Source organism: Aspergillus bombycis, assembly GCF_001792695.1.
Source record: "Aspergillus bombycis strain NRRL26010 chromosome Unknown contig00031, whole genome shotgun sequence".
NCBI classification, from domain to species: domain Eukaryota; kingdom Fungi; phylum Ascomycota; class Eurotiomycetes; order Eurotiales; family Aspergillaceae; genus Aspergillus; species Aspergillus bombycis.
This window is the reverse complement of record NW_019170033.1, coordinates 300,524-323,950: the sequence shown is the minus strand read 5'-3', so window position 1 is coordinate 323,950 and position 23,427 is coordinate 300,524. Positions and strand designations below refer to the sequence as shown.

At 50.3% G+C, this 23,427-nt stretch overlaps 8 protein-coding genes across 8 annotated transcripts; 4 read left to right on the top strand and 4 right to left on the bottom strand.

Moving 5' to 3' along the window:
• Nucleotides 1-660: 660 nt before the first annotated feature.
• On the top strand, nucleotides 661-2,387 carry ABOM_004615 (putative general amidase; the record flags this gene model as incomplete). The annotated part of the gene is made up of 3 exons (XM_022531744.1): nucleotides 661-2,082; nucleotides 2,134-2,218; nucleotides 2,269-2,387. The coding sequence occupies 3 exons, from the start codon at nucleotides 661-663 to the stop codon at nucleotides 2,385-2,387; spliced, it is 1,626 nt and encodes a 541-aa protein (XP_022390165.1).
• A 283-nt stretch (nucleotides 2,388-2,670) lies between these two features.
• On the bottom strand, nucleotides 2,671-5,361 carry ABOM_004614 (putative glycosyl hydrolase; the record flags this gene model as incomplete). The annotated part of the gene is made up of 2 exons (XM_022531743.1): nucleotides 2,671-4,062; nucleotides 4,111-5,361. The coding sequence occupies 2 exons, from the start codon at nucleotides 5,359-5,361 to the stop codon at nucleotides 2,671-2,673; spliced, it is 2,643 nt and encodes an 880-aa protein (XP_022390164.1).
• A 1,004-nt stretch (nucleotides 5,362-6,365) lies between these two features.
• Nucleotides 6,366-8,252, top strand: ABOM_004613 (GMC family oxidoreductase; the record flags this gene model as incomplete). The annotated part of the gene is made up of 5 exons (XM_022531742.1): nucleotides 6,366-6,584; nucleotides 6,630-6,961; nucleotides 7,057-7,382; nucleotides 7,439-7,503; nucleotides 7,581-8,252. The coding sequence occupies 5 exons, from the start codon at nucleotides 6,366-6,368 to the stop codon at nucleotides 8,250-8,252; spliced, it is 1,614 nt and encodes a 537-aa protein (XP_022390161.1).
• A 385-nt stretch (nucleotides 8,253-8,637) lies between these two features.
• ABOM_004612 (glycoside hydrolase family 76 protein) lies at nucleotides 8,638-10,170 on the top strand (the record flags this gene model as incomplete). The annotated part of the gene is made up of 4 exons (XM_022531741.1): nucleotides 8,638-8,713; nucleotides 8,763-8,831; nucleotides 8,921-9,555; nucleotides 9,607-10,170. 4 exons carry the CDS (start codon nucleotides 8,638-8,640, stop codon nucleotides 10,168-10,170), a joined length of 1,344 nt encoding a protein of 447 aa, XP_022390160.1.
• Nucleotides 10,171-10,603: 433 nt separating this feature from the next.
• Nucleotides 10,604-11,830, top strand: ABOM_004611 (zinc-dependent alcohol dehydrogenase; the record flags this gene model as incomplete). The annotated part of the gene is made up of 3 exons (XM_022531740.1): nucleotides 10,604-10,730; nucleotides 10,784-11,074; nucleotides 11,145-11,830. 3 exons carry the CDS (start codon nucleotides 10,604-10,606, stop codon nucleotides 11,828-11,830), a joined length of 1,104 nt encoding a protein of 367 aa, XP_022390163.1.
• Nucleotides 11,831-12,167: 337 nt separating this feature from the next.
• ABOM_004610 (amidase) lies at nucleotides 12,168-14,102 on the bottom strand (the record flags this gene model as incomplete). Its single annotated transcript, XM_022531739.1, has 1 exon — nucleotides 12,168-14,102. The coding sequence occupies one exon, from the start codon at nucleotides 14,100-14,102 to the stop codon at nucleotides 12,168-12,170; it is 1,935 nt and encodes a 644-aa protein (XP_022390162.1).
• Nucleotides 14,103-18,951: 4,849 nt separating this feature from the next.
• Nucleotides 18,952-20,505, bottom strand: ABOM_004609 (cytochrome P450; the record flags this gene model as incomplete). The annotated part of the gene is made up of 1 exon (XM_022531738.1): nucleotides 18,952-20,505. The coding sequence occupies one exon, from the start codon at nucleotides 20,503-20,505 to the stop codon at nucleotides 18,952-18,954; it is 1,554 nt and encodes a 517-aa protein (XP_022390224.1).
• Nucleotides 20,506-21,761: 1,256 nt separating this feature from the next.
• Nucleotides 21,762-23,046, bottom strand: ABOM_004608 (magnesium transporter CorA family protein; the record flags this gene model as incomplete). The annotated part of the gene is made up of 2 exons (XM_022531737.1): nucleotides 21,762-22,350; nucleotides 22,406-23,046. The coding sequence occupies 2 exons, from the start codon at nucleotides 23,044-23,046 to the stop codon at nucleotides 21,762-21,764; spliced, it is 1,230 nt and encodes a 409-aa protein (XP_022390225.1).
• Between the last annotated feature and the right edge of the window lie 381 nt (nucleotides 23,047-23,427).

Here is a 23,427-nt window from a genome sequence, read left to right as displayed (position 1 = left end):
CTCCTCCTCCTCCTCCTCCTCCTCCTCCTCCTCCTCACCCTCTTCTTCTTCTTAACCCCTGTTGGATGACTGCATGATTTGCTGGTAGTCTGCGACAATGGCTCACAAGTCCCAATTGCGACAGGCTCGAAAGATATTGGATCTCGGCATTAGGGGTCGTCGCCAGTAATATAATCCCACACACTTTAATGGTCCTACTTGGTGAGAGAACCGGACTGACGAGCTCGATGCTACTCTACGAGACTTTTGAATATGGCCAGACCATAGGAACACCTCGTAAGCCTAATCATGATACCTGAGTAGATCTTCAACACGCAATATAAGTCATATGTGGAGATCTTGTCATAACCTGGTCACTTCCGGTAAAAGTCCTAAGTTCCAACATATTACAAAATTCCAGTCAGCATATGCTGGATGTCCCTCCATGCATGAACCTCGGGACACCTGCAGCCTCTCAAGTTAGCGCCTACGTAAAGACCAGATCGACCTATGACTGTACATATCACTAGCAAACGCTCCACCAGCGAACCCCTCTTCATGCAGCTAAGATGAGGGGAACTCCAGCCTCATGATATAAAGCCGTCTTACCAACCCCCTAGCCATTAAAGCCTACCCCCCCCCGTTTCGGAGCTTCTATCGCCAATCGATCGTTCCGACACAATGACCATCCAATCCTGGCATGAAAAGGCCCTCACCAAACAAGCCACAGCGGCATCCAAAATCCCCCCGGAATGGCGCCTCCCAGCCTCAATCCAGTCCCAACTCACCTCAGACCCCAATCTCAACTGTCTCGACATCCCAGCCCAAACGGGACTCCTCACGGCCCGCGAACTCTCCATCACCACGACAGAAGACGCCACAGCCCTCCTCGCCAAAATCGCGAACCAAGAATACACCGCAGTGGAGGTTACAACAGCCTTCAGTAAACGCGCAGCAATAGCCCAGCAGCTAACAAGCTGTCTAACGGAGACATTCTTCGATGTGGCCCTCGCCCGCGCCAAAGCGCTCGACGAGCATCTCGCCACAACCGGCAAGACAATCGGACCGCTGCACGGCCTACCCATCAGTCTGAAAGATTGCTTCAATTTAACCGGTATCCCGTCGACGTTGGGCTTCGTCTCCTTCATAGATAAACCTGCCCCGACGACGAATTCCGCTCTCGTTGATATCCTCCTCGCCGCTGGTGCCGTGCTCTACGTCAAAACGAATATCCCGCAGACGTTGATGACCGCCGAGTCGCATAACAATATCTTCGGGCGGGTGTTGAATCCTCACCGGATGAATCTGGCAGCAGGGGGCAGTTCGGGCGGCGAAGGTGCGCTGGTCGCGCTGCGCGGGTCGCTTTTAGGCGTGGGCACTGATATCGGGGGTTCGATCCGCATTCCCGCGTTATGCTGTGGGGTGATTGGGTTTAAACCGAGTGGAGGGAGAGTCCCCTTTGCGGGACAGACGAGTGCAGCCAGACCGGGTCTTACGGGCATAGCGCCTGTGGCTGGCCCGTTGTGCCATTCTGTTCGCGATGCGGACTTGTTTTTCAAAGTCGTTGCCGACTCGCATCCCGAGGATGTCGACGACCAGGTGCATGGCCTGCCATGGTCGATTCCCACTGAGCCGCTTAAGTCGTCGTTGACAATCGGGCTTCTCCCGGAGGATCCCTCGAGGCCATATCACCCCAACATCCAGCGGACACTCTCAACCGCAACGCAGAAGCTTGCCGCAGCAGGCCATCAGATCATTGATCTAACCGGGAAGTGCCCCTCAGTCAAAGAGATAAGCGATATCGCAATGCAATTCTTCCAGATGGATCCTGACAGGATACCGTTGGGCCATCTCGCAGCAAGCGAGGAGCCCTGGGTCCCGTCTTTGAAATACACATATGACCCTAACGGAGCAGGTCCGGAGCCTACATTGCGACAGCTATATGACCTGAATGTTCAGAAGGCGGATGCTTCCGCGGCGATAAGAAAGGTGTTCCTGGATAATGAGCTCGACGTGATACTGGCACCGGGACATCAGAGTTGTGCGCCTGTGCACGATACGTTCGGGTTGCCGATCTACACGATGCTGGCTAATTTGGTTGATGTATGTTCTTCGTTGGCATGTTTGGGGATATCTGGTTCTAATCACTTGCAGTATCCGGCATGCATTCTCCCCTTCGGGACTGCTGATGAGGCAGCTGATGCTGATTTCGTTCGTGATATTGAATACGTTCCCAAGTGTGAGTGACCTATTCAGACAGCGGAGAAAAGTCGTGCTAATGAGGTACAGATATCCCGAAAGAGGTTGAAGGTGCTCCATGCCATATCCAGCTCATTGGAAGACGATTGAAGGATGAGTTATTGGTGCAGCATAGTAAGGTTGTCGAGGGTGTGTTGAAAGGTAAGTGAGTGGCATCGAGACTGGAGTAGGATGCAGCTGCATTGGACAGCATCATTTCGGTTCTATGTATTCTCTCGGTTGTCCATTTTATATGAGGTGGTCAAGGACGCACCAGTGCGAAGCAATTTAATCCATATAATATTGATGTGTAGTTATTTGATCCGCTGAATATATATGAGTTTTCTAGCTACAGGTGCCGTCATCCAGGTAAAGCAACATCGAAGAGCCAGAGAGATAATAGCCACAAGATCAGGCACTATCCATCCAAATTCTACTCATCACAGTCATAGCCTAACCCCGGCCGATTTCTGTCTTCTCCACATTCGCACCAGTCAACGAAGCTACCCACTTCTTTCCCTCAAACTCCACCGTCAACGTGAGCTTTTCTTTCGGGAAAAGAGTAACATAATTATCAGACCAGTATACCGGCGCCAGCTCCTGCTCTTTCTCGTCGGTAACCATCAAATGCATAAAAAAGGCGGGCACATCGGACTTATTCTCGAGCGTCACCTTGGCCAGCGTTGAGCCTTGTTTCGAGGGGGTCGTCTTCACACTTACGGACACAGATGCGGTACGCATCTGGTTCAACGCAGTGAGGTTGGTGTATTTAGTGACGGGCGTGGTGTAGAAGTTAGAGTTGTCCCAGTCTAGGCTCTCAGTGTTGGGTGGGAGCCAATAGACATTGCGGCTCAGGGTGGTGCCCTTCTCCGCGTCCTGAAGGGTTAATCTCAGGAAGCCAACGCCCTTGATTTTCTTTATGTCTGGGACTGCTGTTACCGTTTTCGATGCGGTTGGGGTGGTATATGCAGCGACCTTTTCATGGTGCATAGATTTGCCATCGATATCAATCAGGTCCACGGTGACAGTCCGCTTTCCGGATTTGTCCAGGGAATGATTGATGATATGAACAGTGTGCGCTTCGTAATCATAAGCGACATGTTCCAAGCGGGCACCCACCTTGGTCCCGAAATAGGATCCGGCCGGTCGTAAGTAATAATCAAACAGCTGCCAATGTAGATTGGGCCAGACGCTGTTCAACATCCAGTAAACCACCCCAGTGGCCGGGCGACTTGCATTCTGGCGTACAGCGAATGCTTCAAATTCCGCTCGCGTCGCTTCATAATCCATCATCTGCGATTTCCGAAGATAGTCTTCCAGTCCGGTCGGTGGCCCGTACCGCGCAAAAAGTCCCTCGTTGTACAGGGAGCGGTCTGCGAAAGGCGAGTCATTCTTACCCATGTGCCACTGAGGCTCGTCTGGCTTCATCCACAGGTTTTGCAATTCCTGGTGAGACATAAACTGCTTTAAACTGCCGAGCTCGGGTGTTCCCACGCCGGGCCCCTGCTCTGAGCCGAAACCAAATGCTGCCCCCAGCTTATCATGGTACCAGTAATTGGGCGGTACCCAATCGTACGGCCCATCCATCTTCATGCCAGACGGTCCCAGAATCTCGGAATAGCCACGCTTACTTGCCGATGCAATGATCGGGTTGGGCCAGTCCATGCGATTCAGAGCGTTGACATACACATCTGTGGCCTTCTTATTGGGCCAGAAGTCTGATCCAACCAGAAAGGCCAGCATCGAGGGATGAGCCTGCATCATGTTGGCTTCATGCAGCATTGTAGCTTCGGCAACCGGATAGTCTTTCTCTGCCCATTTAACTCCATCCGCTTCGTTGTTGTACTGCACCAGTTAGCCATTGCAGCTACTATAGGCAAGCGTCCCACTTACATCCCATCCTTCCCATTTGTCGCAGCACTCCCATCCCGATATCACCATCAATCCCATGCGATCAGCAAGGTCATACAATTCCGGGTGTTCTTGTTTTCCTTCCAAACGCACCGTATTCAGACCCATATCCAGCATGTAACGGAAGATCTTCCGCAAATGCTCAAGGTCGAACCGGAGGAACATGTCCGGACTATAGCCACCTCCCCTGACGTGGAACGGGTACCCATTGACGCTGAACTCGGTGTCGTTATGCGAGTTAACTCTTGACGTAACATGTCGAATTCCGAACCGCGTTTGTGGTGCGATATCTGAGACTTCATTCTGGCCGACAGTGGTCTTAACCTGAACTGTGTACAGTGGCTGTTGACCCCACATAGCTGGCCACCATATCTTGGGATTCTTCAGCAGTACGTTCACCGAGATAGTCGCGTTCCTATGCGGTTCTAATTTGAATTCCTTGGAAAACGCGACCGCCTGGGATGCATTGTCCTTCGTCTGGACGGTGCCATGCACAGCACCACTGACAATGTGATCTTCATGGTTTTCCACGTCCACCTTAATGGTGGCAGTTACATTCTCGGTATGCAAGCCAGTGAAGTCCGTTAAGATTCGTGGCGACGACATAGACACCGGTCCAGTCTGCTTGAGTTCCACATCGCGCCATACACCCGTTCCATTGTCGGGCGGGTAGGGGTTCCAGTCCACGAAGCCCTGAGCAAAGTCACGGAGGTAGTTTGTCGGATGAGCCTGGATAAGCAGGACATTCTTTCCAGTACGAACAAAGGGTGTGATATCATAGCGATGACCACCGTATGATCCCTGTTGGGTAGCATTGGAGGCAATCTGTTTTCCGTTGAAGTAAATGTCCGCCTTGGAAGTTATACCGTGAGTGACGAGGAACATGTGTTGTTCTTTCGGAGGCGTGAGAAGGCTGAGCTCCTCGCGATATAGCCACGGGACGCGGAAAATAGCCTGGTCGACCGTTGCCAGATTATTAGAGTAGAATAGGTGGGTGTCATTGTAAACACCACTTTCAATCAGCCCTGCCATGACAGTAGCCCGGGCGCCAACCCGATACCAGGAGTCAACATTGTGAGCAGTCGGGAGGGAGAGATCGGTCAGGTTACTCGATGCGTGAAGGGCGGATTGCAGATGCCATCCAGGAATCACAGCCGTGTCACCAGGGGAGGTAACAGAAGCTATGCTGAATGGCAGCAGAGCAACCGCTGGGAGGAAACCTCGTATATGCATATTACTGGATGACCCCCATGTACCGTAGATTGGTTGAGGATCGTGGGCGAACGGCCAGAAGTGCGCGAGCGAGGAAATATATGCAAGGGCTGAAGTTACATACTTTCGTAAAGGTTCAAGACACCCTACACTTGGCAAGCAATCTCCGGATTTCGAAACTTATGTTGAAATAACAACCCATTCAGAAAGCGACCCCGATCCACTCGAATCTCACAGGCAGCAGTGTCGGTGCACTGCATGGTTACATCGTGTTCGGGTCATCCCGAGAGATCGTCGGTGACGCTACATAGAGTATGTCACGATGCCGATGGAGCGATGGAACCATGATGAAGAATCGGCTATCCTGCCGATAGTACCCGCGTGCCTGGTGGTATTTCTGTTACCATAGACAACGCCATTCTTTGCCTGTCAAAGTGTCGTTGGGTAGCATTAGCCAAGCGAGCAAAATAAGATATCGGGTGCAACGCCGCGGGCCCATACTCGTTTGTCACAATTTCCGGGCTTTAATGAATTGTGGGGTAAGACTGGTCTTACCTTACCGAACCCTATCCGATCGTGATTGTCCATAGGTTCTTATAGAAGCTGGGCTCACGCCCACACCTTCATTCTTCTTGTTTTCATGTCATACTCCATGCACCCCCTGTGAACGGCTGTACGCATGATAGAGTCGGTTTCGTTCAAGGACAAAGTCGTCGCTAGTAAATTAGTTCAACACCGGGAGTCCTCTGGCGCCCGTGTAGATGCAACGCGATCATGAAATACCGCCGTTAGAACTAATCGACACCGAGTTGCAGGTGAGGATCGACTTCTCCCAACGACCAAAGGCAGGATCCCGCTGATCTGATTGAGCCGTTTGCTTATGCCGTAATAGGGCCTGCCAACGAGGCAAGTTTCGTGCAAGTTGCCTGCGGTTATAAAATGGCCCACGTTGCCTAGAGAGCCGTCCGTCAGCTTCTGAATTACCAGTCCAGGTCGGTTGCTAGATCAGCGAGCGCCCCTCAACCATGATCGCCAGCGAACAACCATACAACTTTATCATTGTCAGCGCAGGAGTTGGCGGTCTAGTGCTAGCCTCGCGTCTCTGCGAAGATGCCACTGCCAATGTTCTCCTTGTCGAAGCCGGGCCTAATCATATGGGAGACCTGCACGTCGAGACTCCGGGCCTACTAGGCGCCATGTTCGGAGATCCGGATTTCGACTGGAACTACTTGACCGAGCCACAGGTCAGTCGTGTTTGACGTGTCTGGGCCATGGCACTTACTGACAAGCGCTCAAACCAAGTTCATGCAAACAATCGTCAAATGGGCCAGCCACGAGGCTGGATAGTTAGTAGCTTTTCGGCATTGAATTTCTCCATAGTGGCGTATCCATCACACGCCAACTTCGAGGCGTGGGAATCCCTGGACAACGACGGGTGGGAGCCCGATGCCATGGCTCCATATCTGCGTAAATTCCATACGTACACGCCGCCCAGTGAGACCACCAGTGCGTTACTGTCTCTGGACCAGTACATGAAGGCAGACAATCAGGGCAATCAAGGTCCAGTCCCAGTCTGTCATCCTGACGTCTATACCCCATTCAATCAGACCTGGAATGAGACGTTTGCCCACTTGGGTTGGGACACTCACGCAGACCCGATCACTGGCCGCACCGTGGGACCGTTTACGCTGCCACTCTCAGTTGACAGGGAAACAGGCCACCAGGGATATGCTGGGGCTTGCTACGCCCCGGACGTCGCACAGCGCAAAAACCTCATCTGTTCACTGAAACCATGGTAGAGCGAGTGGCCCTGACGAAATCCGACGACGGCCAGGTGACTGCTACGGGGGTTCAGATTCAGACCAAAGATGGTGAGCAACTGGCGGTCTCTGCCACGCGTGAAGTGTTTATCAGTGCCGGAACTCTGAATTCCCCGCAGCTACTGGATCTGTCTGGCATTGGCGCCGCAGATCTATTGAAAAAACACAGTATCCCGGTGGTGCTCGATCTACCTGGAGTCGGAGAGAATCTTCAGGATCATCGTATGTGTACCATTAACTTCGAAGTGGCAGACGGGCAAATCTCTGCAGGCATCCAGGTGTGGTCCAGCCTCTGGTTGAGCTCTATGAAAAGACCCGCCCTGGTCCTTTGACGGGCATGCCCGTTAGTGTGGCCTATCTACCAATTGTTGACCACGACGGACAAGTTCCACGCGAGCGGTAGATGATCTGTTGACGCAGTATCTGGACAGCCCGCAGGTTGAACAATTTTCGCCCGGTCGGCAGCAGCAATACAACATCCTACGACAGATGCTCCGGGATGATCAGACGGGCTCCGCGCAATATATGTTCCTGAATTCACAAGTCAATGTAAAGCCTGGAGTGAGTACAATGGCCTATGCACTCTCGAAGGACTTGCCGGAGAACTACATCAGCATCATGGCCTTACTCAATCATCCCTTTTCGCGTGGATCTATACATATCCGATCGGCCAACCCGGGCGAGAAGCACGTCTACGACCCCAAATATCTATCTCACCCCTTAGATTTAGAAGTCCTCGCCCGCCACACTCAGTTCCTGGACAGGATCGCTGGTACGCAGCCTTTTAGCTCGTTACTCAAACCCGGCGCTCGAGTACCTGAGGCGGCGGTGGATCTGGCAGATCTGGAGAAAGCTAAGGAGGTAGTTAAAGATTGTCTATTCCACGACTTCCATCCAGTGGGCACATATGCCGTGATGCCCGCAGACTTAGGCGGAGTAGTGGACCCCCAACTGAAGATGCATGGCACGCGCAATTTAAGAGTGGTCGATGCCAGCATCTTTCCCTTGGAAACGTCGGGTAATATCCAAGCAATGACATATGCAGTAGCCGAGCGCGCGACAGACATGATCCGCTCAAGTGCGCATCATTAGACAGGAGATCGGCACTCGTCGCGTGGTGTTCCAGGTTGTTGTTGTTTGAGCTCTGGTTGGAATGTAGCCTTGCCCTATTCGTCAATTGATGTCGTACATCGATCCACATTTGTAGAGAGCCCCCTGTGCTCATTCGGCGGGAATGACATATAAGTTGATCCGTAAAGTCCTAAAATGCGTATCGACTTGTTTTCAACGATATATGGGTTTCATGTAGTTGGCTCAGCTCGATCACGTATCGCATCGGAATGCGACGGGTGTTTCCACGCAACCACTGCATTCCTATCACTGGAATGCCGGTGACCATTATAATAATCTCGGTGGACTCAATGGACTCTTACACTGATCTTGCCCGTCAGCTCTATCGTCTAAAAATCGACTCACAATGCGAAAACAATGGTGTGCCATCCTGGCGCTGCTTGCCAGCGCACAGGCTATCGAGATGGATGTAGAGAATCCTGGTGAGGTGCTGCAGACCCCATTGGGCTGGAACGCTGCTAACACTGGCAGAATCGGTGAAACAGGCCAGTTATGCGATCGCTAATAACATGCTCTCTCACTACACGGGCATGAATCCAGGTACAGTGAATCTACATTACTATACGGTGCGGACTTTCGAAGATTGACAATAAGCGGCGGGCTTGGGCCCGTGTTTGCTATATGTGCAGGCGACGTACCCGGCGTCTTACCTGCTCCGTATTATTGGTGGGAAGCTGGCGCCATGTTCAACTCTCTGATTGATTACTGGTATTACACGGGTGACGACCGGTGGAATGACATGATCATGGAGGCTGTGACCTGGCAAGCAGGCGACGATGGGACGTTTATGCCTGCCAACCAGACACACGCCGAAGGCAATGACGACCAGGCCTTCTGGGCCTTTGCAGCCATGTCAGCCGCCGAGCGAAACTTTCCGAATCCACCGGAAGGGCAACCAGGGTGGTTAGCCATGGTGCAAGCGGTGTTCAACACCCAGGTCGCGCGATGGAGCCCTGAGACCTGCGGAGGAGGCTTGAGGTGGCAAATATTTACCTTCAATAACGGATATCATTACAAAAACAGCATTGCCAACGGTTGCTTTTTCAATTTGGCTGCGCGCTTGGCAAGGTATACAGGGAATCAAACATACGCCGATTGGGCTGTTCGAGCATGGGACTGGACGGAGTCAGTCGGGTTCATAACCGACGATTATCTGTTCCTGGATGGGGCGGACGAACTCAAGAACTGTTCGGAGTTCAACTATCTTCAGTGGACGTATAATTCCGGGGTGTATCTATTTGGTGCCGCAAGCATGTATAACCTGGTAAGTGTGTCTTGTTGTAGTATAACAAAAATTCAGGCTAATGAGAGTCAGACCGATGGCGATCCCATCTGGAAGGAACGAACGCAACGCATCCTTGACGCCACGAAGGTATACTTCCATAATGATGTCTTGTACGAACGAGCCTGTGAGCCCATCAACACTTGCCAGACTGATCAGCGGTCGTTCAAGGGGTACCTGGCCCGGTGGATGGCAGCATCTGCTCAAGTCGCTCCATTTATCTTTGACCAAGTGATGCCGAAGTTACGCACTTCAGCAAGTGCGGCAGCGCGAACGTGCACCGGGGGCTCGGATCACTCGACCTGCGGTATGAAATGGACTTCAGGGAAGTGGGATGAGAGTGATGATGTGGGTGTCCAGATGTCTTCACTGGAGGTGATACAAGCGACCCTCGTTGGGGGCGTAGATCCTCCGCTGACAGCGGACAACGGGGGTACCAGCAAGGGAGATCCTAGTGGCGGAATCAAATCAACAGACCCCCAACCCCATAGCCGCCGAATGACTACCAGCACGGCCAATCGGGCGGGGGCAGGTATTCTGACGATACTCATGTCCCTGTTGATCTTCTATACGGTTTGGTGGGGGATATACGAGTAGCACCCGACTGACTGGGATGACTGTGAATAAGTTGACGAGCATTTGTAATGTAGATGTTTCCCTTGAAACGTTAAAAATATGAGTTAAACCTTGATGTGTCACCAAGCGTCGTAGTCACCGACACAAGTCCTCGTAGCGACACCATTGGAGTGAAGGTATAAACACTAAACACGACATGGCGTGCACATTACAGCACAATTGATGTGCAGCGGTCGGATATCCGGATATATCATAATATGCAGAACTCCACCCACCTGTGCGGGGAAGCTGGGGCACATCGGACATCGCGGCGACATTCCGCTGTGCAGTGAAGGATATATGCTCCCGTACTCGCTATGTCTTATGTCTTACGTCTCCAATCGCGCAGTGACAGGCTCCTGTAATCCGATCGCATCTTGTGCATACAGCACCGTGGTGATTATCGCAATTTACAATGAAAATGTCTGGCGAAATGCCCTCTCCCGGTTTCGAAATCCCCTCCCACTGTAAGGCAGGCGTAGTCGTCAATGAAGGTCCGAACTTCGAGGTTAAAGTCGAGATGGTGCCGGTCCCGGAGCCAGGTAAGCCGTACGCAACGCGAATGGAAGAGCATTCATAACACCTTTTGCCCCAGGACCCGATGACATCTTAATCCGCTTGAACATCACCGGCATCTGCTCCTCAGACCTCCATATGATGCAAGGCGACCTAGGAACTCCGCCGATGTCAACTTTTGGCGTTCGCTCTCCGGGCCACGAGGGTGCTGGGATCGTGGTGAAAGTTGGCGCAAATGTGAAGAACTTCAAGCTAGGCGATCGGGCGGGCATCAAGCCACTCCTCGATACGTGCGGTGCGTGTGAATTGTGCTGGGGAGATAAGGAGACGTATTGCCGAACCGCTATCCACGCTGGCTTGATGGCACCTGGTAGGGCACTACCCCCTTTCCCTGATAGCCGTATTGCCTTGTTTCGCGAGGTCGGTCACTGACGGAATAGGGACCTATCAACAATATATTGTCTCTCCCGCCCGATACGCATCGCCCATCCCTGATGGCATTCCTGATGAGGTTGCAGCCCCTATTATGTGCAGCGCATCCACCATCTATCGCTCTCTGACGGAATCTGGGCTGAAGCCGGGAAATTGGGCTGTGTTTCCTGGCGGCGGTGGTGGGGTGGGTATTCAGGGCGTGCAGCTCGCTAAGGCGATGGGCATGCGTCCAGTTGTCGTGGATGCAGGGGAATCAAAGAGGGCATTAGCTTTGGAGATGGGCGCAGAAGTCTTCGTCGATTTCATGGAAACATCCGATCCTGCCGCAGCTGTGATTGAAGCAACAGACGGTGTAGGGGCGCACGGAGTATTCGTCACAGCTCCTGCGGCCTACCGAACAGCGTTATCATATGTTGGCAATCGCATTGGAGCGGTGGTCATGTGTATCGGACTGGGTCCAACTGGCGCAATGAACATCGGGGGAGATCCCAATGCCTTCATCTTCAAGAATCTGACAATCAAAGGGACCTTGGTGGGCAGTCGACAGGATACGGTGGCGGCGTTGGACTTTGCTCGGCGGGGGAAGCTTCAACAAATCTGCGAAGTCTATCCAATTGACCGGTTGCCTGAAGCAGTAGAGAAACTGCGAAAGGGACAGGCCACGGGGCGAATGGCGGTTGACTTCAACAAGTAAATCGCATGGATGGAAATACCGTGTACGGCAATAGATGCGAAGGCGGTCACAGGGGATATTGCCGTCAGCCTGAAATCAGTCGCCTTAGGCATAAACATTCTCAGTGTCTCAGTGTCACGGCACTTGTTGTTGGGCGAATACTATATTTCTAAATGAAGAGATTATCTGCATGCTGCTGATGTTGAGCAGTCAGCTTATCAAGGAGTTCGCTTCTCCTTTCTGATACTTAGTACACAGTAACTCTGAATTGTCATTACCCTTCGTTATATATATCCCGCTGCTTTAGTATATACATAGTCCTAATAACCCCATCTTGTGTTCACAACAGCACACTTCATTAGAAGTACAACCGGGAGCCTGTACCCACAGGTCGGAGGACCCCCTTCTTCTCGAGCCCTGCGACCAAGGAAGCCAGGACATGATCACATCCTCGCGCCATCTGCAGCGCAACACTCACGGGTAAATACTCGGTCTGTAAGGAGATAGTACTGTTGTATGGAGACTCTCCCACAGGGACAACAACCTCAGGTGCACCACCTAGTACCGCAATCCGTCCGATCGAGAATCCCAGTGGTGGTGTAGTGGGTGCATCATAGTATTGGTTACGGTAGTCGGTCGTGCCGACCGAGTACACACTGACGAAGAGCGTCTTGGAGCAAGAGGCCTCGTCAGATTGGCCATACCCAGACTTCTCCCACCAGTTTCGGAAAGTAGTCATGTTACGCAGGGCAGCCTCGTACGAGGTGTTTCCCCCATTGGCTTGACCCCACTGCCAACGCGCTAATGGGCCAGGGTTGATGAAAGGCTGGCGACCGCGGTGGAGTGCTTTATAGTCAGCAAAGAGCGGGACGGCCAGGTGGTTGAATTGATCAACAGAAGTAAGGGTGGCATAGGTCAGGTTGAGCATCTCTTCCAAGCTCGGTGCACTGGGGGATTGTGTGTCAAGCCATCGCTGCGACACGTCAACTTCGGTATGATTAGTTCCGAGAAATCCTTCAAGCCCACGTACGAATGTGGTCAGACCTTGATGGGCCTCGGGGCTGATGCCCTTACCATCCCATCCACCACCGGCCAGGAGCAGTTGCCGAGGGTAGGACGTAAAATTGTGCCGGAAATGAGGATACCAAGCTTTCACAGTATGGGCCCATAGTGAGGCACTTCGGGCGAAGACACCCGCTGTATCCAGCGCCGGGGAGAGGGGCAAGACATGATCCAGAGAGATAGCACCAGTCGATGGCCTGTTGCCATAAATTCCTTGAACGGCTGCTGGAGAACGCATCGAACCGCCAGTGTCACTACCAACAGCAAGGTCCAACCAGTCATATGCTGCAATAGCCGCACCTGAACCGGAAGAGGAGCCACTGGGTGCCTGATATCCATCTCCACGTGGGTTAAAGGGACAATGAAAATCCACCCAGTCGGCGGTAGGCCGGTCACCATTGGCAAACTGGACAGTCCCGGTTTTACCGACAAAGACGGCGCCTAAGTCCAAGAGCCTCTGAATCGACGGGGCAGTGTCATTTTGTGTTCCGTATAGGTAATAGTAGGAACGACTGCCGCCACTCGTCTTCAGACCTTTAACATGGTAGATGTCTTTGACACCCAGTCTCAGACCGGCCAATGGCTTTTCTGGGGTTGGTGTATAATAGAGACGTGACGGCACAGCGACGTCTTTGGTCATCGCATTTTCTGTTACGGCTGGTAGGGGAAGGACGCCTCCCTTCTCGTCACTAATTGCTGCTTGAATGAAAGCCAGGTTATCGTCGGGGTATAACCGGTACGCTCTAAACACATTTCCGGTATACAAGGAGACAAAATACGGCCCACTTGGCAGCTCCTCGGTTAACTGGACCTTGACGGTGGAATTTGAGGAAGCAGTGTGTACATCCGAATCAACAAGCAGTAATTCGGTGCCGGAAGGTTTGAGAAATGACGCATAGTCGCTCAGTTGGGAGTCAATGGCATCAACAGTGGACGATGTGAGATAGACTGCACGCAGAAAAGCATTCTGGAAGACATCATCGCGCTCAACATAGTCCGATAGCAGCGACTCCAACTTCGTGTTAGGGTCTACACGAATGACGGTTAATGGCACCAAATCGATGCCCTCTGTCAAAGATTGGGTATATGCAGAGGTATTGTGCCCTTGCAAAGTTGACACAGGAATGCCGCTCACGTAGTAGGGAATTTCATTGAGAGAAAGGGTCTGCCCATTGGGGATGGCAGCGCCGGTAACGACGGCTGCCAGCGAGAGGAGAGTACCAAGAAACATGGAGAAATAAGTCTGTCCTCCTCATTTCGAATGGCGCCGATCTTCCTCTTTATATCACAGTACGGGTTTGGCATTAGTCACAAGCACGATGCTTGAGATAGGCATCTCTTAATTGTCTGATAGCACTCTTATCGTTGGTCGCGATAGCCCGACGCCAAGTAGGGTCTAATCGTCTTGGCTGGATCCATTCATGATTAGTGTCGGCATATCGCTGAATCCTATTGATTAGCATACGCCGATGTTCCCGGAGGGTCCTTGTTATCGTCCATTGTTGGTGCTATGCTGTCGGCAGACATACCCGATAGTTGATTGTAAAAGCGAAGCCACGTTCTCCGATCTTCGGATATTCCCCAAGGTAAGTCTGCCCACTCGTTGCTTCTTCCCTGCATTTCACTATTTCGGTGAATTGCCAAGCATAGCAAGATAGGAACATAATACGGAGTGCTAAAGGAATTGTTAAAGAGGGTGATCGGAGACATACAATCATTCTCAAGATCGGTCTGACCTTCAAACACACGTCGATTGTTTGTCGGCCCCACTGCCGAGAACTTAGCGTGAATATATTATTGAGCAAACCGCATTTGAATGCGGGCGCCGCAATGTTCTTGTCATACAAAACAGGAAGTACATCAGTTCCTATATGGTTACGCCAGTGGAATCCTATCCCTTGGTATCTGGTTACTAACAACAATGTAGGGTTAGTCAGCTCTCCAGCATAGTCACCGATTAAGGGATGCGTTCTTGTGGCTGTGAGATATCAATAATATTGCGCATCCTCCTTTCTTTTCTCGATAAACACCGACTTCGAGGCTCTATCTGGAAAAAGGAAATCCACGTGTGAGTTTCTGCCCGATTAGAAGTGACCAAACTTTGAACTCTCTATGTATAATTGTATCCTACAGTAGTATTTTGCTAGTTGTATTCAACTCACCAAGGCTTATTCAAGTACCATATATTAACTGTATCTGAGCCTTATCATTAAGATATAATAAACACATCAGAAGCTATAAAATTACTATCCAGGCTATAGTTAGGGAATATATACCTTTAATTGAATGTGTTGAGAAATGCATATGCATTTGATTTGAAATCTAGCGCAAATAGGATCCTCTCATACAACGCCTTTCCATAGATACAGCGATTCTCGAAATCGGTCTAACCCGCAAACAAACAATGCTGGTCTTCCAATCTAACTGCCAAGAACTTAGCTTAAATATACTATTGAGCCAACTGTATTGAGTGGGGACGGTCGTAATGTTCCTATTGTATACAACAGAACATGTATACAGTACTGCGTTAAACTCCAGACCTATACAAATGGAGTATATACTATTGACAAATGATCAGCGTGGGGCAACTGGGAAAGATGAAAAAACTGTAAGATAAGCTCCGGAATCGTGCCGGCATTACCCTTGTTATGGTCTGATTATTACCATCCCAATCATCCTAAATTCCCTTGTAGTCAGACTTGGGACATGCGGCGGAGCAAGATACGGAGCAGCAAGTCATCCATCATGCCAAGCAGAGATAAGTCATGACTTCGGGCGCATGAACCGTCCACTACAACACGGCAACCTATGTGATTTATGAACCGACTGGATCCATGGAATCTACATCTACCTAAAGCATTACCTTACTCGTTGCGCAGGACTGCAAGAATGATATTGTTCAGACCCTAAAGTATTGCGGAGCTTACCACAGTATTTCCTGCATTTAAATACAGTACGATAACCTCATGTCAATTGTCTCCCCGCTCCAAGGGTTTGAGCTGCAGTGTCGTCCCTTGCCAATTGGAATTTGCCGGCGTATCCTATCGCTCAACGTTGGCTTCTGGCGTTCTGATGTGGCAAAATATTCATAGGAGAGTGGCTTCATCTAGCGAGGATGAGCCGATTGACCCTTGGCTACCGACATGGACATATTGCTATGTTCATCGATTCGGTTGGCATGGTACGCTGCTGAACCCCAAGGTAACGTAACCCCGCTTAGTAGGAAGCGTTCACCGGCATGGTTTTCCACCTCGACATCAGGGAGGCCGGCAGATGCAGTGCTCGCAGCGACATTAAGTCTCACTCGATGACTGCCCTAAGCTCGGGCTTTGGTTAGAATCAGGCTGAAATCTTACCACAGAGAAAGCAGCCCCTAGGTGAATTTGATCTAATTGCTCATCCGCCCCATTTTCCCATGGGAGAAGGTATATTCCAATACATATACCTCGGACTTCGTGGGCCCCAAACCAGAGGAAATCTCAGCACGATCCCATCACCTAAGGATAATCCAGTAGAGTTGTTGTATTTTCATGCACGTCGTCACCCCTCAGATCGTCGTGATGCCCGATAAAAGCTATTTTGTCATCAGTTACTTTTACCGGATTGAGAAATGGACACTGGAGGAGATCAAGTCATACTTTGAGGACCAACCACCGGAGTACCAAACCAAACTCACGTAGGTATTCTAGACCAATCAACTTTATATAGAATAGTAATGTTTCACCAGAGCCTATCAGTGGAAAACTCGATTGGACGAATTGAAGATATTCAAAAATCTATCCCTGCAGGAGAAGATATACATCAGGGCTAAGCTCGCGGAAAGAGAGGGAACATGGTCTCGCTTGTTTTTCGTAGGCCATGTACTTTTCGAGAACCCCGAGATCGAGAACCTCTGTAGGAGGGTTAGACCTTTTGATGGCGACCCTACCCCTCCAGATCGAAGGGAAGTGTTGTTCATCGACCTGCCATTTGATTTCGACAGGCTCAAGCAACCCTACGAGTTTAGGAATTTCCAGTTACTTCTGTTCAACACAAGAATCCATTTCGAGGAGACTTTTGCCCGCGGTATTTGGGCACCGGATCACCGAGGGCTATGCGGACGAAGTCCAAAGCTACAACTTGAACTCAAAAAGCTTAGTAGGCAGCATAATCTTATCTTCGACGCTCTGAAGAAACTCAACGTAAGCGATGAGCCCAGCGCCCAAGCACTATTACAGGCTGCAAGATCCTCCTACAGAGAGATTGTCAACAATACCCATCATCGCCAGTTCCATGATATCCTTGCTATCCTGTTCATGCTTCATGGTGCTGGAAAATATGAATTGCAGAAGTCTATGAGAGATGATCTGTTGACCTTGGCGAGAATCCTTCTTCCGGAGAACGACCCTCGCAGGGGGATATTTGAGTGTATGGAGCAGCTCTGCCTAGACGAAATCAGTCACTATTATTCTGTATTCAACACCTACTGCTACCGTCTGTGGGGTCAATAGGCTGGGCATGATTACAAGGCCTATTACTCCTACCATCAGGCCAGCTTTCCAAGAGTCCCTCGTAGTGGATTTTACAGCATATACGAGGGGAAAAGCATAGATCAAATCCAATCAATACTTACTTGACCCGACAGGAACTTGGGAATGTATAGCACGGAGACCTTTTGTCTGTGGCTCACTGCCCTTAACTACCTCTGGGATGAAGGAAAAGTACAAGACCTGAAATCGGTTGGGCGGCATCTACGCCGTCGCATCATTACACTAGAACCGCACAGACGAATTGAATCCCAACAACTAAACCTTGACGGCTCAATAGCGTGCTTCCTACTCAGTAGGGCGGAGGAAGCTGATAGGTATTTGAATAACGAGAAAGTCAACTACCTCTACGCCGTGCATTTTCGAAATGAGATAATTCCCAGTGAGGCTTGGGATCCGATTAGAGTCAGTTCATTGGAAAGGTTACTTCTGTTGTCTTCGAGAGTGGGCGACTTCTCAGCTTGGGCGTGCTGGAATGCGATGTTGAAGCGAATGTATAACAGTGTCTAGGACAATGCCTAAAGTGAACAACAGGAACCAAAGCATTCTTATCATCAACTGCGCGTAAATTATCAACGCGAGCTTGAAAGTCTCGATGAGGTACTGAAACTATTATATGGATATTTAGGCCGAGACTGAATAAAGGGTGTACGGACTGGGTCCGCGGTTGTCTCTGTGAGGCCAAAGCGTCGCTGATGACCATGTTCATGGCCATTTCTACATGAAAAAAAAGAAGTTCTGTTCAAAATACTTATACCTAGAAGGGAGAAGTTTCAGAATATAATATTGAGGCCGTCCTATCAACAAAGTTGATTGTTTTCGTATTCCTAGATGGTAGGCTTGGGGATCAACAGGAAACATGACGTGGGTACGATGAAGCCTCTGGGTTTATGATTGGTTCTGAAAAGTACTGAAATATGAAAATAGTACAGTACAGCGCATAGTACTCTGTAAAATAGCTCAATAATTTAGCTGGCGCTAATAGCTTGACATTGGGGCTCATACTCGATCCCCTCCTCTGTGCCCCTCATGCGTTTGAAGTGATCACCGTTGACCTGGTACACCTCTCGAAGACCGATGTTTGGATTGGGGTGGTTGATGTCGGATACATGGTGTCGGTAGCGGCCGTCATGGTAGTCGTGATGCGAGAGGTGTTCAACTGATGGTGGAGTGAGCTTTGGTATGAGCAAGGCTGTTCTTTGTACGACTATGGGCGCCTATTCAAAGGCCATTTGACCGCGGTTATACGTAGTGAATGAGATATAGGGGGGAGTTTCCTGTCTCTTTCGTGCCGAATAGCCCTTTTATGTGGTTATTCCCAAGAACAGAAGGTATAATTAGTGGTTCTTTGGAAATGACATTTGTTAGACCTGATTATGCATGAAATTGACCTACACATGCTGATGCGATAATATTCTCCCAAACTTAGCTATTCTGAAGGAATGTCTGTAATGGCTCACATCGTAATATTCCTTTGGGGAAATAAAATAAATTCCAGCCCAGCTAAAGGTGATAGATGATTTACGGCATAGTAATACTTCAAGTACAAACCTTTCAACCCCTCACATCAAGTCCGATAGACTTTTGCTTCTCCTTAATTGAATCCATGATGATATTGATATCCTTTTCCGTAGATCCCCATTCCTTCTCGATAATCGCGCGAGCCTGCTCACTGCGCGCCTCAAAGACCGCTTCAAACGGCGCTGGCGCAGATACAAATCCCGAGCCAAAATCCATATCATCCACGGTTCTAGGTTGGCCGTCCGGTCCAGTAGGTGGCCGGATATCAAAGGCCCAGAGAATGCGCGCCACAAGCACGAATAGGGAATTCCGCGCGATATGCCTTCCAGTGCAAATCCGCCGCCCGTATCCGAAGAAGTTGGAGAATCGGTCGTTATCGGACCCTGCTAGCCAATGCTCTGGGCGGAACTCGAGCGGGTTGTCAAACCGGTGCCCATCGAGGCTCATTGACCAATGCAAGGGAACTATCGTTGCGTCCTTGGGGATCCGGTAGCCCATGTACGTGTCCTCCTTCCGAGCAGCATGAGGTACGCCCCCGGGCACAATTGACCGCCAACGGAGAGTCTCTTCCACTACCGCACAGATGTAGGGCAAACTATCCTTGTCTGATAATGTGGGGAGACGGTCAGGGCCGACCACGAGATCGATTTCGCGTTGGGCTACAGCGATAAATTGCGGGTACACCTGAGTCGCAAGGACGAAGATCTTCATGACAGTTGAGGTGGTCTCAAGACCTGCCTCTGTCAGGATGCCAAGATCGTACGCAAGCTCCAGTGGTGGCATCAACTGTCCCTGCTTCGAGATAGAGAACTCCTTAGACCAGTTCCATGCAGGGCTACTCAGACCTTTATTCATATTCCGCATATGGAGGCTTGACTCGATCTGGAACAATTCTTCACCGATCTTCTTCCACGGCGCCAGGAATTTTGGCAAGGAATTAAGCATAGGTAGAGCATCTACGGCCCAAGTTCCAACACGAGACGCATATACGAAGTTATGTAGGATGCGACGCGCATCTTCCACATCTTGCTCATTCCCTGTCTCTACCCGGAATCCATATGTCAAGGAGTAAAGCAAACTGATGCTATATCGCTCGAGATGAAGAGAGAAGTCATTGGACGAGAGAAGCTCATGCAGAAGTTGCTTACTCTCCAGGTCCTGAATTGGATAGTAGGTGGAAGACGCTCGCGGACTAAGTACAGGGGCCTCCATCCGCTGATGCAGTCGGAAACGGTCGTCGTATTGCCGCAGCAGAATATGCATACCTTTCACGAGGTTATCATCGGCCATTACCAGTTTGGGTCGATTGCTGTACAGGCTGCCTCGTTTATCGAGCAGCTCTCGGGCAATAGTATTGTCTGCGATGAGTATAATGGTCTGCCGCCCAAACTGTGCGCTTATTATTGGGCCATATTTCTTGCTCCATTGATCAAAGATGCGCCAGGGCAACACTTGCGGCACCTGGTGGATATTGCCGATGAATGGTAGACGTCTTGGGCCGGGGGGAAGGCGATAGTCGCGATAGTATTCATAGATGATGCGAAGGATCAGCAAGGCAAGAACGCTGTTAAATATCCCAAACTCCATTTTCGCCTTGTATACCAACGTCTTCTAGGTAAAGAGAGTCGAAATGAGAACACAGCACACTAGGCACTGGAGGAACAGGGGAAGAAGACCAGTTTAGGACTTTCCCTTCGCTTCCGCCATTGAAGGAGGATGCAATGATAAGTCACATCGTTGGCTGAGTGTAACGTTTCCCCTCAAAATCAACAATCTGAGCAACGCTTTGGCCTTTCATGGATAACGGCTGTCATCCAAACAACCGTGACTGATCGGCAATTGTCACCATCGCTTAACCGGTCTCGAACAGTCGCTGCAGTTAGACCTGGTGAGATTCGACCAATCCTAGATCGATATTTCAAGCTGCGTGATCACTGAGGGGATCTGGGTGGTCCATCGTGAAGAAAAAGACGGCTGGGGCGAATTTAGCCTGTGTAGACTTGCATTAGTCTACCCTGGTGGGCTAATAGTTGACGTATGCGGTTACTGTGCAGGAAAGGTGGCATTACTGTAACTGCTTCTTCAGGGCATGGACAGGTAGGGCTTTTCCTTGAGTCATCGTATGATCGTTAAGCTACCCTTACAATCCGACTACTATAACTAGGATAATGCATACCATGATAATATTTGAGCATACGGTTTCAATGCCATACCTCGTAAAGCATATTTCTACAAATGTACCAAGAGCTCTTTAACAAGCAACCAGCAGACTTTCCCAAGCGTCACTTATGCCTTCATGGATGGAGCTGTAGAAAAAGGCTTCCTATCCAACTTCTGACGTTCCGGTCTCAACTACCACAAGAAAAAGATGAACCTTCCCGAAATGCAGACAAATGAGCCGCGGGAAATTACTTACGGCCTTGTATGGTATAGTCATGATAACAGGGAGAATAAAGGGCAAGGGAGTATGGCCTACTGTTTTATTTATTTATGTCCGGTGCTTGTTGTCTTTGGGCTGAATGGGTGTTGTTGTCCATGAGATCATCAAACTTTAGGGCGTTGAGCCAATACTACTACTAGTAGTGTGGTCGAAACGGAGGAAAGTGCCTCGAAAGCACAAGCGCCGGAGACTGCCTAGAAGAATATTCGAGCTATCGATCGGTTGGTACTGCAGCAATACATATGATTCACGACGCCAATACAAATCCGAGAGATGTGGTAATAAAGCCCTTAATTGTTTGCACAACTTGAACTGTATGTATATATATATATATATATGATATGTCCCTTAACAAACTATCTACACTGTTTAATCCCACATGCACGCAGACAGGCGCGAAGGTCTAAATAAATCGGAGCCGCTTCGCAGTGATCAACCCGAGAAAGATCAAACCCAAAATCACCCCCAAGATACCATACCACCAGTTGACTGGTGGCGAATCCTCGTCCTCCGGAGTCTGCCCCGGGACAGTTACGTTCATACCGAAGAGACCGATGAGAAACTGCATTGGCACAATGATCCCGCCGATGACCGTGAGCCGGCTAAGAGTTGCCGCAATGTCATTACGCATGCGCGTCGAATCGAACGCTAACTGACTCAGATATTTCTCCTGTGCTCGCGACAGCATCTGCTCTGCATTATACAGATCGGCCATCATGGAAAGCACGTGGTCACGGATGTCGCCGAGATACAAAGTGACATCCATGGTTGAGGGACCGAACGAGCCGCAGTGGCGATCGAAGCAGCGGATGACGTCGGTTTTGTCGTTCATCAGTTGGCGGATTTGCAGAACCTCTTTCCGATATCGGTGGATGCGGTGAAGTGCTAGACCGATGTCATCCGGCCGGGTTATGGACACATCGTCTTCGATCAATTCAACGCCGGCTTGGACGCGATTGATAAAAGGCGCGAAGCCGTCCACGATGTCATCGCTGGGAAGATTAGCACATGAAGGCCGGCATTTGAGTCACAGTTAGGTGAACATACATGAGGGCGTAAGAGATCCAGTCACTGGTCAATGCTAGATGGCTCCGGTGCTCCTTGATCCGATTTCGGACATGACCCCCGTGGGGACTGTTGCCGAAGTTGAAGCTGAGGACACCCTCACGAAAGATGATAGCATACACGTTCGGAGAGGAAGATCGAGTGCCATCGACGGCCTCGACTTGCCGGGCCGGCTGCAGGGAAAGAAAGTAATACCGACCGAACAATTCGATCTTCTCTCGCGACTCTCGCATTTTGATATCTTCAGTGGTCAGCGGATGGACGTCAAAGATCTGCGAAAGTTTTTCAATGTCATCATCCGTGGGGACGGTTACATCGAGCCACCATAGCCCGGAATGTTCTGTGGTGTCTAGCAGCGTGTCGAAGGGTTTATAGAACGACCGCAGGGACTGGATGGTGGACGAATGGATGACAGAATCCAGTTGCGATGTAAAGAAGCTGAACTGGGTCGCAGGAGCGGCTCCTCTTTCATCGTAGAAAGACATCTTTCGGTCTTTGAATTCATCCACTTCTTCAGGTCCGCTGGCGTCGGAGTCCGGGACTGTAGGGTCATCTATACATGGGCTGACATCTAGGCGCTCACCAGGAGCGCCGTCCAGGTGGATGTCTGCCACCAGACCCATGTTTACTCAAAAGGCAACAGAGCTTGTGCAGGTGAGCATGTGAGCTGTAAATTCACCGATAGGCCGTACACCATCCTGACGTGTCTTGCAATGGGTGGTTGGAAGCCCAAAAACGTTGCATCGGAAAGGCAGAATGTGAGGGATAAATGTTATGTAGGGGATGAGACAATGTGTCACCGCTGATGTGTGCTTTTCTGCCGGCAGAATACAAGCCCGAGCTAAGTCTGCAGGGTGCAGCGCATTGGACGGACGCTCAGTGGTGGAGGGCCTCTAGCGGTGAGCATTTCTGGGGCTGTGTTGATGCCAAGAGCATGACGTGAAAAAGTTTTCACTATACCCAGACAATCATTGGGTCACAGATGATGCTTATAGTGGAGTGGA